The sequence below is a fragment of the Lithobates pipiens genome, unplaced genomic scaffold (assembly GCF_037356315.1).
Source record: "Lithobates pipiens isolate NorthernLeopardFrog02 unplaced genomic scaffold, aLitPip1_a1.2 Scaffold_23, whole genome shotgun sequence".
Lineage (NCBI taxonomy): Eukaryota > Metazoa > Chordata > Amphibia > Anura > Ranidae > Lithobates > Lithobates pipiens.
This window is the reverse complement of record NW_027507785.1, coordinates 128,911,127-128,924,549: the sequence shown is the minus strand read 5'-3', so window position 1 is coordinate 128,924,549 and position 13,423 is coordinate 128,911,127. Positions and strand designations below refer to the sequence as shown.

Here is a 13,423-nt window from a genome sequence, read left to right as displayed (position 1 = left end):
AGGGGTATGGGCTGACCAGAAAGAGTAAGGCTGGCAACAGATGGAGCTGGCTGGCACTGGCAGGTGGCACTGGTTGCCATTGGAAGGCACGTGGAACTGCCAGATGGCACCGGCAGGTGGCACTGGTTTGGAAGTGGCAGGTGGCCCTGGTTGGCGGTGGAAGGTGGCCCTGGTTGGCGGTGGAAGGTGGCCCTGGTTGGCGGTGGAAGGTGGCCCTGGTTGGCGGTGGAAGGTGGCCCTGGTTGGCGGTGGAAGGTGGCCCTGGTTGGCGGTGGAAGGTGGCCCTGGTTGGCGGTGGAAGGTGGCCCTGGTTGGCGGTGGAAGATGGCCCTGGTTGGCGGTGGAAGATGGCCCTGGTTGGCGGTGGCACTAGTTGTCACTGGCAGATGGCACTGATTGGCGGTGGCACTGGTTGGTGTTGGCAGGTGGCACTGGTTGGCGGTGGCACTGATTGGCAGTGGCAGGTGGCACTGATTGGCAGTGGCAGGTGGCACTGATTGGCAGTGGGCACTGATTGACGGTGACACTCGGCACTGGCAGGTGGCACTGACTGATGGTGGCACTGGCAGGTGGCACTGATTGGCACTGGGTGGTGGCAGGTGGCACTGGGTGGTGGTTGCAGGTGGTATTGATTGGCGATGGCACTGGTTGGCACTAGCAGGTGGCACTGATTTGTGGTGGCAGGTGGCACTGATTGGCGGTGGCAGATGGCACTGATTGCCGCTGGCAGGTGGCACTGGTTGGTGGTGGCACTGGCAGGTGCCACTGGCAGGTGGCACTGATTGGCAGAGGCAGGTGGCACTGATTGGCAGAGGCAGGTGGCACTGATTGGCAGAGGCAGGTGGCACTGATTGGCAGAGGCACTGATTGGCGGTGGCACTGATTGGCGGTGGCACTGATTGGCGGTGGCACTGATTGGCGGTGGCAGGTGGTATTGATTGGCGGTGGCACTGGTTGGCGGTGGCAGGTGGCACTGACTGGGGCTGGCAGGTGGCACTGGTTGGTGGTTGCAGGTGGTATTGATTGGAGGTGGCACTGGTTGGCACTAGCAGGTGGCACTGATTGGCGGTGGCACTGACACTGGCAGGTGGCAGGTTTCACACGGAGCACTCTGTTACTGAAATGTAACAGAGGAGCTGTCAGAATTGAGCTTAATGTCGGAATGGGCGGGACCCTGCCGGGGTGTGAAACTGACAAGTAACAGAGAGGCGGATATGTCAGATTTCAGCCTGATGTCGGGGTGGGCGGGACCCGGCCGGGGTGGGCGGGACTCAGCAGCTATCAAACACCAGCCAACGATTGGGCTGCTTAAGTAAAGGGGCAGGCCACATACACGTAGCGACCCGCCCAGATCCCATTGGCTGGTGTTTGATAGCCGCTGGGTCCCGCCCCCACCCCGGCCGGGTCCCGCCCACCCCGACATCAGGCTGACAGATCCTCCTCTCTCCATTGTGTGTCAGTTTCACACACTCAGCACAGCGCTGCTGAGTGTAAAGGGAGGAGGACGGCAGTCAGTGTTAATGCTGCTGCATGTCTGGGGCATCGATAGTGAGTGGGCTGGTGGCAGCTTAGGCGCCAGGTCGCGATTTCTGGTCGCATTGGCGACCTGGCGCCTGGGGTTTGTCGAGCCCTGATATAATGAATTATTATTTTATTTTTTTAAAACACAGAAATGTGATGGGTGTACTCAATTTAGTCAGATACTGTATAAGGCCTTGTTGGGAACTGAAGCCAGATGTAGCACTGCTAATTAGGACTTTTATACAATTGATAAAAGTTATATCTCTGAAGAAACTATATTGAAAAGGAAAAACACATTATCAATATTATAAAACTTTCCTATTGCTCAGCATAGTCACCTGTGTTCCACAAATGAACCTCACAGAGCTCAACCCAGCTCCAAATTTTTCCAGGGCTTCATGTCCTGCACGGATAACTTCAGGGTGGCTGGAAAGGCCAAGGTAGTTATTGGCACAAAAATTTAAAATGCCTAAGAGTAAAAAAAACAGTTTTATTTAATCCAAACGCTTTTAAAACAAAATATTTCTTAGTATAAAGTTGGAATTAGATACCAGCAGCAGGCCATTGCTCTGAAAGAAGATTGGAGTTGCCACCAAGTGAACACATTTTAGTAATATTTTGTCACAAGAAGCTGCTTATTTGTTTTTTCCTTCATTGATGGGGTTTCTTTAAAACATTTATGAAAGCCAGCCAGAAAGCATAAGGCTGCATTCACACTTCAGTTTCATTTTCAAGCAGAATTGCCGCGAATCTGCCCGCGATTTGAAAGCGCCGGTGTGAATGGAGAAAAAAAAATTAAAAATAAATAAATAAAATCGCAGGACTTGCATTTGAGATTCCACTCATTTGAATGACACCTCAATTTGAAAACGCGGGTCTGCCACGATAAACACGCATCACCGGAGGCATGTCGCCCAAAAGTAGCTCCAGAACTTTTTTGGGTGACATGCTTTGCGCAATGCTTGTTGCCACGATTTGCCAAATGAAAGGCATCTCAAAATGTGAGTCCCGCGATTTGCCATTCACACATCAGTGCTTTCAAATCGCGGGCGGATTCGTGGCAAATCTGCCAGTGATTCAAAACCCCAAAGCATGAATGCAGCCTAAGAGGAATAGGCCAAGTACATCAAGTACAGTAGTTGATATTGAAAAAAGGTACTGAAATGCCTGTAAAGCCAAAGTTGGAGAGATGGAGAGGGCTTGCAGGAGACAAAGGCCTTCATTAACTTAAAGTGGTTGTAAAGGCAGGAGTTTTTTTTATCTTAATGCAAAAAGATAAAAGAAACCTGTTGCAGCAGCCTCCCCTCATACTTGCCCGAGCCCCATCTCCAGCGATGTGCCTTCTGGGACTCTCCCACTTGATTGGCTAAGACACAGCAGTGACGCCATTGCTGTCAAAGTCAGTTAGCCAATCAGGAGAGAGAGGGGGTGGGGCCAAACCGGGGCTCTGTGTCTGAATGGACACACGGAGATGCGGCTTGGCTCGAGTGCCCCCATAGCAAGCTGCTTGCTGTGGGGGCACTTGACAGGAGAGAGGGGCCAGGAGCACTGAAGAGGGACCCAAGAAAAGGCTGCTCTGTGCAAAACCACTGCACAGAGCAGGTAAGTATAAACACTCCCCCCCCCCCCCCCTTTTTATTTAAAAATAAACACACACACACACACAGGAGACTTTAGTATCGCTTTAAAACTGACCACATTCTACTAAATATTTGTACGAACATTCATACAAAAATTCTACGAAATGACAAATGTTGTTGGAAAGTACTTTTAAAGCGGGAGTCCACCGGGACTCCGCGTTTTTTTTTTTTTTTTTTTTTAAAAGCCAGCAGCTACAAATACTGGAGCTGCTGACTTTTAAATAGTGACACTTACCTGTCCAGCGCGCCCGCGATGTCGGCACCCGAAGCCGATCGCTCGCTCGTCTGGCGGGTCCTGCCGCCGCCATCTTGGGTATGGGAATCAGGAAATGGAGCCTTTCGGCTTCATTTCCCGGTTCCCTACTGCGCATGCGCGAGCCGCGCGGCGCAATCCGGACGGTCCCCGCTGCCTCTGGGAGCTGTGTGTTTCCCAGCAGGCAGCGGGGCGCTTGCTGAAAGGGGCGTAACGTACGCCCCTTTCCGCAGAGAGCTAGCCCGGAAGTGGGTGCAGTTACCTGGATTATCCAGGTAACTGCACCCCCCTCCCCCCTGAAAGGTGCCGATTGTGGCGCCGGGGGGGATTCCGATGAGCGGAGGTCCATTTTAGGGTGGACCTCCGCTTTAAACATACAAATGAAAACCACATACACTGTTGGAAACTTGTTCATTCAAGAAAAAAAAAAAATTATATTATATTATAATATAAAAAAAAAAATATACATATATCTTTTCGTATCCCCCTCCGGCACCAGTGCCCCAATGCCTGCCCCTGAGCCCCGCTCTGTGTCCATAAGACACACTGGCTGTGACTAATGACAGGAGCCAATGACTCGCGCTGCTGTCTCAGCCAGTAAAGAATGAGACCCGGGAAAAGCTCAGTTCTCGTGCACATCGCTGAATCAAGAGGGAGCTAGGTGAGTATTAGGGTGGACTTGTGTGGGGGAAACGACACTGTACACAGGTTTTTTTTAATAGCCTTTTAGGAACCACCTATATATTTTTTTCTTTTCGTACAAGTCTTCCCCAACCCCTTTAACTGGAATAATAAAAGTCACATCAAAATATACCCTTACTCTCCAAAAATAATTCATACACATCCACTACTTAAAGAGGGATTCCACCTAAAAAAAAAAATATTAAAAGCCAGCAGCTATAAATACTACAGCTGCTGACTTTTAATAAATGGACACTCACCTGTCCCGGGTTCCAGCGATGCCGGCAGCCGAGGCCGATCGATCGCTCGGCTCTCGGCTGCTGCCGCCACCATTCTAGGTGAGGGAATCAGGAAGTGAAGCGAATCGGCTTCACTTCCCGGTTCCCTACTGCGCATGCGCGAGTCGCGCAGCGCAATAGGAATTGTCCGCACTGTCACTGGGACCCGTGTGTGTCCCAGCAGACAGCGCGGCAGGACAGGAAATGACATAGACTCCCATGGGAGTCTGTGCCCGGAAGTGGGTGTAAATACCTGCCTTTGACAGGTATCTCCACCCCCCTCCCCCCTGTAAGGTGCCAATTGTGACACCGGAGGGGGGGGGAGGGTTCCGATCAGCGGAAGTTCCACTTTAGGGTGGAACCCTGCTTTAATGGCCTTTTAATCTTTTCATTAAATCGTTTTAGGTTTTTTCTGCCTCCTTGCAATGTGTGAGCTCCCGGATGTCACCTTTTCCTTCTCACTTCTGTTTGTTTGGAAGGAGCAGTGCACATAAGTTATGGTCATGCGCACTGTTTTATGCACACCATATATCTATAGCTCCCAACTGTCCCTGATTTGGAGCAGAAAAGAGAGAAGAAGACGATGACAATGGAGGAGAAGACCAGGCCAACGCTAGTAAAAGAGCTGGAAGAAGATAGCGGAGGAGCCTGGCCGAAGGCACTGGAGAGCAGGAGAAGAGAGCAGAGAAGAAGTCAGAAGAGACCCCCGAAGTCGGAAGAAGACCCCCGGAGCTGCCTAATGAAATTACTTTAAAAACCTGTGTAGTGTTTTTTCTTTTTATTGACACTTTTTCCCTCCAGGTGAATGGGTAGGGGTACAATGTACTCCATATTCATAGGATGGGGGCCGGGATCTGGGGTCACCCTTATTAAAGGGGATTCCAGATTACGAGCCCCCCCACCCGCAGATCCCAACAACCAATGGCCAGGGTTGCCGGGAAGGGGCCCCTTGTCCTCATCAACATGGGGGCAAGGTTCTTTGGGGTGGGGGGCCCCTCTGCCTCAAAGCACCCATCCCCCCATTGTTGAGGGCATGCGGCCTGGTACGGCTTGGGGGCTCGCTCGTCCCCACCCACTTTCCTGACCGTCCAGGCTGGTGCTCAGATAAGGGTCTGGTATGGATTTTGTGGGGGGACCTCATGGTGTTTCGGCGTGGGGATTCCCCTTAAAATCCACACCAGACACCAAAGTATGCTCATGAAGGGGGATCCCATGCCGTTTTTTCTTAAAAAATAAAATTTAAAAAATTGGCGTGGAGTTCCCCCTAATTATTTGGTAATCAAAGTCGCATCCCTGCTCATTGAAGCCCTACTTCAAATCGTGGGGCAAAGTCGGATCCACAGTCGCATGACTGTCTTGTCAAAATCGCGGCAAAACCGTGTGCCGTTGGAGTAGCACAAGTGTGAAAGGGGCCAACAAAAAAAGTTTCATCACTTTTATTCCTTTTACAAGGAACGTAAAATATCCCTTGTAATAGGAATGGTGTGTGAAAGGTCCTCTTTATGGAGAGAGTTGTGGAGTCTATACACATCTCCTCTAGACAGGAAAGGCTGAGATAAAAAAAAAAATTAACCACTTAACGACCAGCACACGCTGATGTACGTCCTATTTTTGAAGAGGGATTTCTCTGTAACAGCAGCAACTGCTGCCACAACTGAGATAGCCATCTCTTCAGACCCCGGTCGTCTGTGCGATAACGGTGGTCTCCGCCAGATCACCGCTATCGGCGGCGGGAGAGGTGCCACCCCCCCCCGCGCGCCCTCCGCCACTTACCGGAGCCGTCGGTAGCGGCGGAGGCGATTGGGTCCTCTTCCTAGCTGGGTATAGAGACGAGTGAGGCTAAGATGGCCCCCACTCGTCTCTATACCATAGGAGGGCGGAAGCGACGTCAAAACGTCACTTCGGCTCATACCTCTTAAAAAAAAAAAAAAAAAAAAAGATTTTTTTTTAATGTCATTTTTTTCAAAAAACTTTTTTTTTTTTTATTGCATTTAAGTCCAAATATGACATCTGAGGACTTTTTGACCCCAGATCTCATATTTAAGAGGACCTGTCATGCTTTTTTCTATTACAAGGGATGTTTACATTCCTTGTAATAGGAATAAAAGTGATCCGTTTTTTATTTATTTTTTTAAAACAGTGTAAAAATAAATAAAATCAATTAAAATAAATAAGAAAAAAAAAAAGTTTTTAACAACACCCCGTCACGACGAGCTCGCACGCATATGTGAGTAACGCCTGCATATGAAAACGGTGGTCAAACCACAGGTATCGCCCCGATCGGTAGAGCGAGAGCAATAATTCTAGCCCTAGACCTCCTCTGTAACGCAAAAAAATACAACCTGTAGAATTTTTTAAATGTCGCTTATGGAGATTTTTGAGGCTAAAAGTTTGATGCCATTCCACGAGCGGGTGCAATTTTAAAGCGTGACATGTTGGGTATCAATTTACTCGGCATAACATTATCTTTCACAATATAAAAAAAATTGGGCTAATTTTACTGTGGTCTTAACAGTCTCCACCGCTGCATCTGCCACATACGCTACCGCTCGACTGATTACCTCCAGTGAGTCTAAAATTTCCTTAGTCTTCTCACCCCGGGAGACGTGATCCATTAATTTGCCAAGTGTCTGCATTTCTGGCTACACAGGCGGAAGCTAGGGCCGGCGCCATTGCTGCCGCATTCGCCTCCCAGGCCCTTTTAAGTAATGTCTCAGATTTTCTATCCATCTGATCCTGGATATTTCCAGAATCTTCAAAGGATAAATCAGACCTCTTAGACACCTGCGCCAGGGCTGCATCCAAACGAGGGGTTTTAAAAAATCTTTCCTCCTCCTCATTCTTAAAAAAGGGACACCTTCTTTTCCAAGCTTTCAGTCTGAGAAGCTTACGTTCAGGTTCCTTCCACTCTCTGAAGACTATCTCCTTCAGAGACTGGTGGATGGGAAAGGTTCTGGCCTGCAACCTTCCTAGGCCCCTATACACCCTGTCCTGTGCTGAAATTTGGGCAGAAGGGACCTGGATATCCTCCGAGGTGTAAATGGCCTTTAATAGACCCTCCATGTCCTCACTTGAGAACAAAAAACCCCCAGGTTTTGCCTCCCCCTGGCTATCCTGGTCCGAATCCTCCCCAGAAGTGAATTCTGGGACCTGACCTTCCTCCACCTCAGACAATAGGGAGGGCTGGCCCTGGGAACTCTCCGTATAGGATGTGGAAAAATTCTCTTGCGAGTGAGGAATCTCTCTCTCAGAGGGACCCTCATCCTGACTCTTCACTAGAGTAGTTTGGAAGGATTGAAGGGTGGCTAACATTTCAGACTGTAAAGCTCTACATTCCTTCACGACCTGAGCGGTCTCCCTGCCTGCGAGTTTAAAGATACATCTATCGCAGAAAGGTTTGGTGTGGTCCTGTGCTAACTTAGCATTACAATAACCACAACGTTTGGACTTTGAAGTAGTCTTTCCTTTAGACCTACAGGCTGACCCCTGGGCAGAGCCTTCAGTCCCTGGAAATAAGAAATTAGACAATTAGCTACACATGTCTAAAAAGGGCCAAGGGGAGTCTGCCTCAGAGTACCCTGCCTCTCAAAACACAGCTGGATCACTCACCCCCTGTGGCAACCTCAATGGCTGTCTGCTCAGACGGACCTTCCAGTTCCATGGCGACTTAGCTGCCCTGCAGGATCGCTGGGTTAAGGTGCAGTCCTGAGCGTTCCCCTGTTTGCCTTTTTTGAAGGTGCTGCAAAGTAAACGGCGGTTTCACAGACTGTAGCCAGGGTGCTTCACTGCAGCCTCCACTGTTTAAATATCCCGCCGATCGGCGCCATCTTTAGGAGGTCCGTCGGCCGGAAGTGACGTATTGCCTCTTCCGGGCCTGCGCCGTGCTGCTGGAACGCACGCCAGTGCGTCCAGACCTCCCAGCCTCCATCCGGAAACTCGATGGCCGGAAGTGATGTGTCCGAACTTCCGGACCTGCGCAGTAGTGCTGGAACGCACGCCACCGCGTTCAGCACTGGAAGAATGCAGCTCACCGTTCCACCAACGAACAAAGTTCAAGGTAGGCACAACATAAATGGGGGGCAGCACGTTTAGGACAACTCCCCTGTCCCACGTAGCTGAAAACAAGGCTCTTAAAAAGAGACCTTAAGTGAGGACTATCTCCCCCAGGTGTCTCTGGGGGTTGCAAGGGAGTAAGGCAGACCCTGTCTGCTGAGTCCCAAAGGAAAGATAATCCTCTCTAGGAAAAAAAGCGAGGTCCCAGACCTCTCAGTAAAAATAAAAAAAGGAGAAACTTTGGTTTCGCTGCCATCCTGTGGGAAACACAATCAAGAACTGAGGGTCTGAGGGAAGGGTGGGAACTTTTAAACTTGTTATTGATTGTGTTTCCTGTCAGGTGGACCAGTCATCTCTCAGGTGTGCCATCCTGGAAGATGACTGGAGAAAAGAGGTTTAACCATAAACTACGTAGAGGGTTCTTTACTATAACGAGTGGCCAGGATGTGGAATTCCCTTCCAAAGGCAGTGGTCTTAGCAAGGGGCATCGATAGTTTCAAAAAACTATTAGATAAAAGCACCTGAACAACCAAAACATACAAGGTAATACTGACTTATAATCACGCACACACACCGGTTGGACTTGATGGACTTGTGTCTTTTTATTTCAACCTCACCTACTATGTAGGTATGTGACAAGTTTCAGGGGAATTGTCTCCCCCTTCTTCAGTGCAAATTCTTAGGCCTCATGCACACTGTCGTTTTTACAGCTGCTTTTTTGCAGGTTAAAAAACGCCTGTCCATGTTAGTCTATGGCTTCATGCCCACCTAGGCGTTTGAGCTGCAAATTGCATAGGCGTTTTTAAGCTGTAAAAGAAAAAAAAAAAAAAACCCAGGACCAGTGCGTTATGAGGCTCCAGCATTAGAGCTGCAAAAACGTCAGACGCCGGCAAAAGGTGTTAAACACGAATTAACGAGGCTTAACGCTGTGTTAAGCCTTGTCTGGCGTTTCTGTCTCTATTAAAAAATGGTTCCCTATGGGAGCCCATTGATTTGAATAGAGGTTGTACCAGAAGTCGGATCAAGATGAGCCAACTTGCAGTGCAACTTGTGTGCTGAGAATCTTGAAAAAAATAAAAATAAATAAAAAAAAAAAAAATTGCGTGAGCCCCCCCCCCCCAACAAGACAATACCAGACCCTTTGGTCTGGTATGGATCTTAAGGGGAACCCCCCACACCCCAAAAAATTGGCGTGGGGTTCCCCTACCCCCCGATCCATACCAGACCCTTATCCGAGCACGCAGCCCGGTAGGTCAGGAAAGGGGGGCGAGTGAGTGCCGCCGCCCCTCCTGGACCATACCAAGCCACATGCCCTCAACATGGGGGGGTTGGTGTTTTGAGGCGGGGGGGTCATGGGTGACATCACCCGGTGACCACGCCCTATATAAATCGTTGCACACCGCGTACACTGCATTAAAAGGCGGGAGAGAGCATTGTGTCAACATCGGAAGAGAGAAGAGGGAAGAAGACGACGGAGAAGACTGGACCAACACTAGCTGGAAGAAGATAGCGGAGGAGCCCGGCAGAAGGCACCAGAGAGCGGGAGAAGAGGCCGGAAGAGATTTCTCCCCCAAAGTCGGGAGAAAACTCCCCGAGCTGCCTAATAAAATGATCTCCTTGATATATAAATTAAGTGAAAAGTAAATACTTTCCAAAATTAATTTACATAAGTGAAGCGTAATAAATAAATATTACACAAATTCATAAACAATCAATAACTGTGAATAAATATTACACATATAAAAAATATATGATAAATAAATATGGTGAATAAGGTAAATATTACACAAATGAATAAATATTACACGAATTAATGAGTGCCAGTGAAAAATAGATATGAACAAATAAAAAATTTAATAAGTACTTAATCTAAAAAATAAATAAAAAAAATACAAAACAACTATACATGAAAAGAAGCCTTCTTAAACTTTTCAGTTGTGCGTCATGCCGGCTGGCAGGGAGGGGTCTAACCCCAGCACAGGGAAAAGTTTCATTGTAACCAGTCTGATAACTCTGCAGTGACAACTCTGGATGTTTTTAAATCTCTGCTAAGGTGGATTGGGTTTTAAAGTTGACATTTAAATGGACACATTGCACCTCTGAATCACATTATAGGAGACTGAATGGATGTTTCCACCTTTTAATTACAATCATATTTGAACTGATTATTTGCCATCACACGGTCTGATGTCCAACAGACCAGCTCGGTGTATCTGACTTCACCATCTTATTGTCATAGAGCATCTATGTCATAGAGCATCTATGTCATAGAGCTCTTATTGTCATAGAGCATCTTTTGTCCCTTCTGCCATGAAGTTGTTACCATCTGAATTGCTACCTGCCTACATGAGAATTTCCTGTGATAAGTTCCGGTCAGAATCGGTGGGGTTCGTGTGATCCATCTATATACCTAGCGAGCGTTTATACGCTTCCTTTTGGTAAGTGTGCATTTTTCCTGGTGATCAGCACTTTTGGTTTTGGTGAAGGAGGACTGCACGTTTGACTAATATTCTAAAGGGATATTCCTGTCACTGAAAGGACTTTGTTTGGACGGTTTCACTTTGGGCTGTGGGTTATTGCTTCACACATTTTTCATGTATAGTTGTTTTTTTATTTTTATTTTATTTTTTAGATTATCTATTTCATTATTTATTTGTTCATATCTATTTTTCACTGGCACTTATTAATTTGTGTAATATTTATTAATTTGTGTAATATTTACCTCATTTATTCACCATATTTTTTTGTGTAATATTTATTTATTCACAGTTATTGATTAACGATTGTTTATGAATTTGTGTAATATTTATTAAGCTTCACTTATTATTATTATTATATATTCCCAATTAACATAACTCTTAACATTTACTATCAAATGAAGGCCCAATTTATCTGGAAAAAAATGGGGGTATAAAGCATTTGAGTACACTACGGTCTAATTCACACGGGTGATCATCTACACCCCCATTTATGGATTTATCATTGCAGAGCTGTTTGTTTTGTCCTGGCACTGGAGCTGTGTACAGGTCACCCATGTGAACGGGCACACATGGACTGTACACAGTACACAGGGGTGAATACAGTCCGGGATCTTGGCATTTAATATGTGCATAATGTAAAAAGAAGCCAGCTACACCAGAAATCACCTGGCTTCATTTTCTGCCACTATACCTTTTTTTTACATAAAAAATAAATAAAAATAATAGTCATATTTATAAAGATCCCAGCAAACAATGAATGTGCAGATGTGAACGGTGCACTTTGTAGAACACCCAATACCTGTGCTGCTCCCCTCCACAGTAATGTGAGCTCCTTGTTTGGAGGTGATGATCCTCTCTTTCTTCCACGTCCCCGCCTCCTTGATACTTTCCAGCTCTCCTTTCAGTATGCCCCTGAGATGGGCAACGCTGGACTGTGCCCGGCCCAGCCTGGCAGACCCCCTGACAACACACCCGCTCCACATTGCTGCACACTCCAAACAGGGAACGAGAAGAGGCGGCGACCACGTGGATGGAGGTGTGGACCTTGGCAGCCAATGAGAATCCAGGACACGTCCCCGCCCGCTCAGCGCCGCCCAGGCAGCAGGGCCATTTAACCCTTTCCTGAGCACAGGCGTTCCTGGTCACAGTAGTCAGGTGTCAGTGAGCCGCTCTCCAGTCCGCTGTATTCTGAGGCTGATCACACTGACATCAGCATTTCCGGTGTCCTCTAATCTTATGCCTCTGCTCCATTGTTACTGCTGCACACAATGTATAGCTTTGCTATAAAAACTGTAATAACCTGACTATACGTCATGTATGCCCGCCCACAACAAGGAGGAGGAGGAGGTGATCTGTGTGATCAGTTGTGACCTGTGTGTGGGGTGACAGCTGGTCTGTCATCTTATGTGTCCCATCAATAAACAAAGGCAGGTGTTATAGGGCCATCTGCTGGTCCTGCAAGGAAGTGAGGGAAGAAATGCTACATCAGCAGTCATCATAGGTTATACAAAGCGATGTAGGTGGTAAGGCTGAATGTAGATACCAGTTCATCCAGTTATTATTATTATTAGTAATTATATAGCGCTGTCAATTTATGCAACATTTAAATATATACTATACATCTATACAAGTAGCTTACAATTTAAGGTTCCTAATAAGGATGAGCTCCGGCGGGTTCGCAAACAGCAGTGCAGAGCCCGCCAGGAAGTGGGCACTGCAGAGGGCCAATCACAAGCAGTGAGACATTGTCAGATGTGCAGCTGCAGAGATCGGGAAATGTCTCACTGCCTGTGAATAGCGCTGTGCAGTGCCGACTTCCTGGCGGGCTGTGCACGTGCTTTTTGCAAACACACCTGAGCTCATCCTTAGTCCCTAAGGGCTAGTTTACACTTGCTTCAAAACATGGCTTCGCACAGGCTTTGTCAAAGCTCTCTGAATGCCAGTTTTTGCTTTCGATGAGGCTTCAGTGGGGCTTCAAGCGAGCTTTGCCTTAGACTTCTATGGAGGCTTTGAAGACGCTTTGAAGCACTACTAAAGTGACATGGGGTATAATTTTTGAAGCCAAAGCAAAGCAAAGTGCAAACAGGACTGTAAGCTAACTGTTTTACTTAGGCACAGGAGCTTTGACTAGCATTTGGAGAGCTTTAACCACTTATGCCCCGGACCATTAGGCTGCCTAAAGACCAGAAGACTTTTTACAATTTGGCACTGTGCTGCTTTAACTGGTAATTGCGCGGTCATGCAATGTTGTACCCAAACAAAATGTGCGTCCTTTTTATCCCACAAATAGAGATTTCTTTTGATGGTATTTGATTGCCTCTGCAATTTATATTTTGTGCGATATAAACGGAAAAAGGCTGAAAATTTCTAAAAAAAATTATATTTTCTAATTTTTGTTATAAGAAAAATCCAATGAATCAATTTTAGTCATACATTTAGGCCAAAATGTATTCATCCACATGTCTTTGGTAAAAAAAAAAATGTCAAACCAATTTTTATTGGTTTGAGCAAAAGTTA

At 47.1% G+C, this 13,423-nt stretch overlaps 1 protein-coding gene across 1 annotated transcript in view; it reads right to left on the bottom strand.

Annotated features, from left to right (window-relative positions):
• GCAT (glycine C-acetyltransferase) overlaps nucleotides 1-12,057 on the bottom strand; it is a 90,160-nt gene extending 78,103 nt beyond the window's left edge. The window contains exons 1-2 of the mRNA XM_077452340.1: nucleotides 11,706-12,057; nucleotides 1,860-1,990 (exon numbers count right to left, since the gene is read on the bottom strand). Coding sequence (XP_077308466.1) covers nucleotides 1,860-1,990; nucleotides 11,706-11,889 — 315 coding nt within the window. The 5' untranslated portion in view covers nucleotides 11,890-12,057. The remainder of the gene's footprint in view (nucleotides 1-1,859; nucleotides 1,991-11,705) is intronic.
• Nucleotides 12,058-13,423: the final 1,366 nt, after the last annotated feature.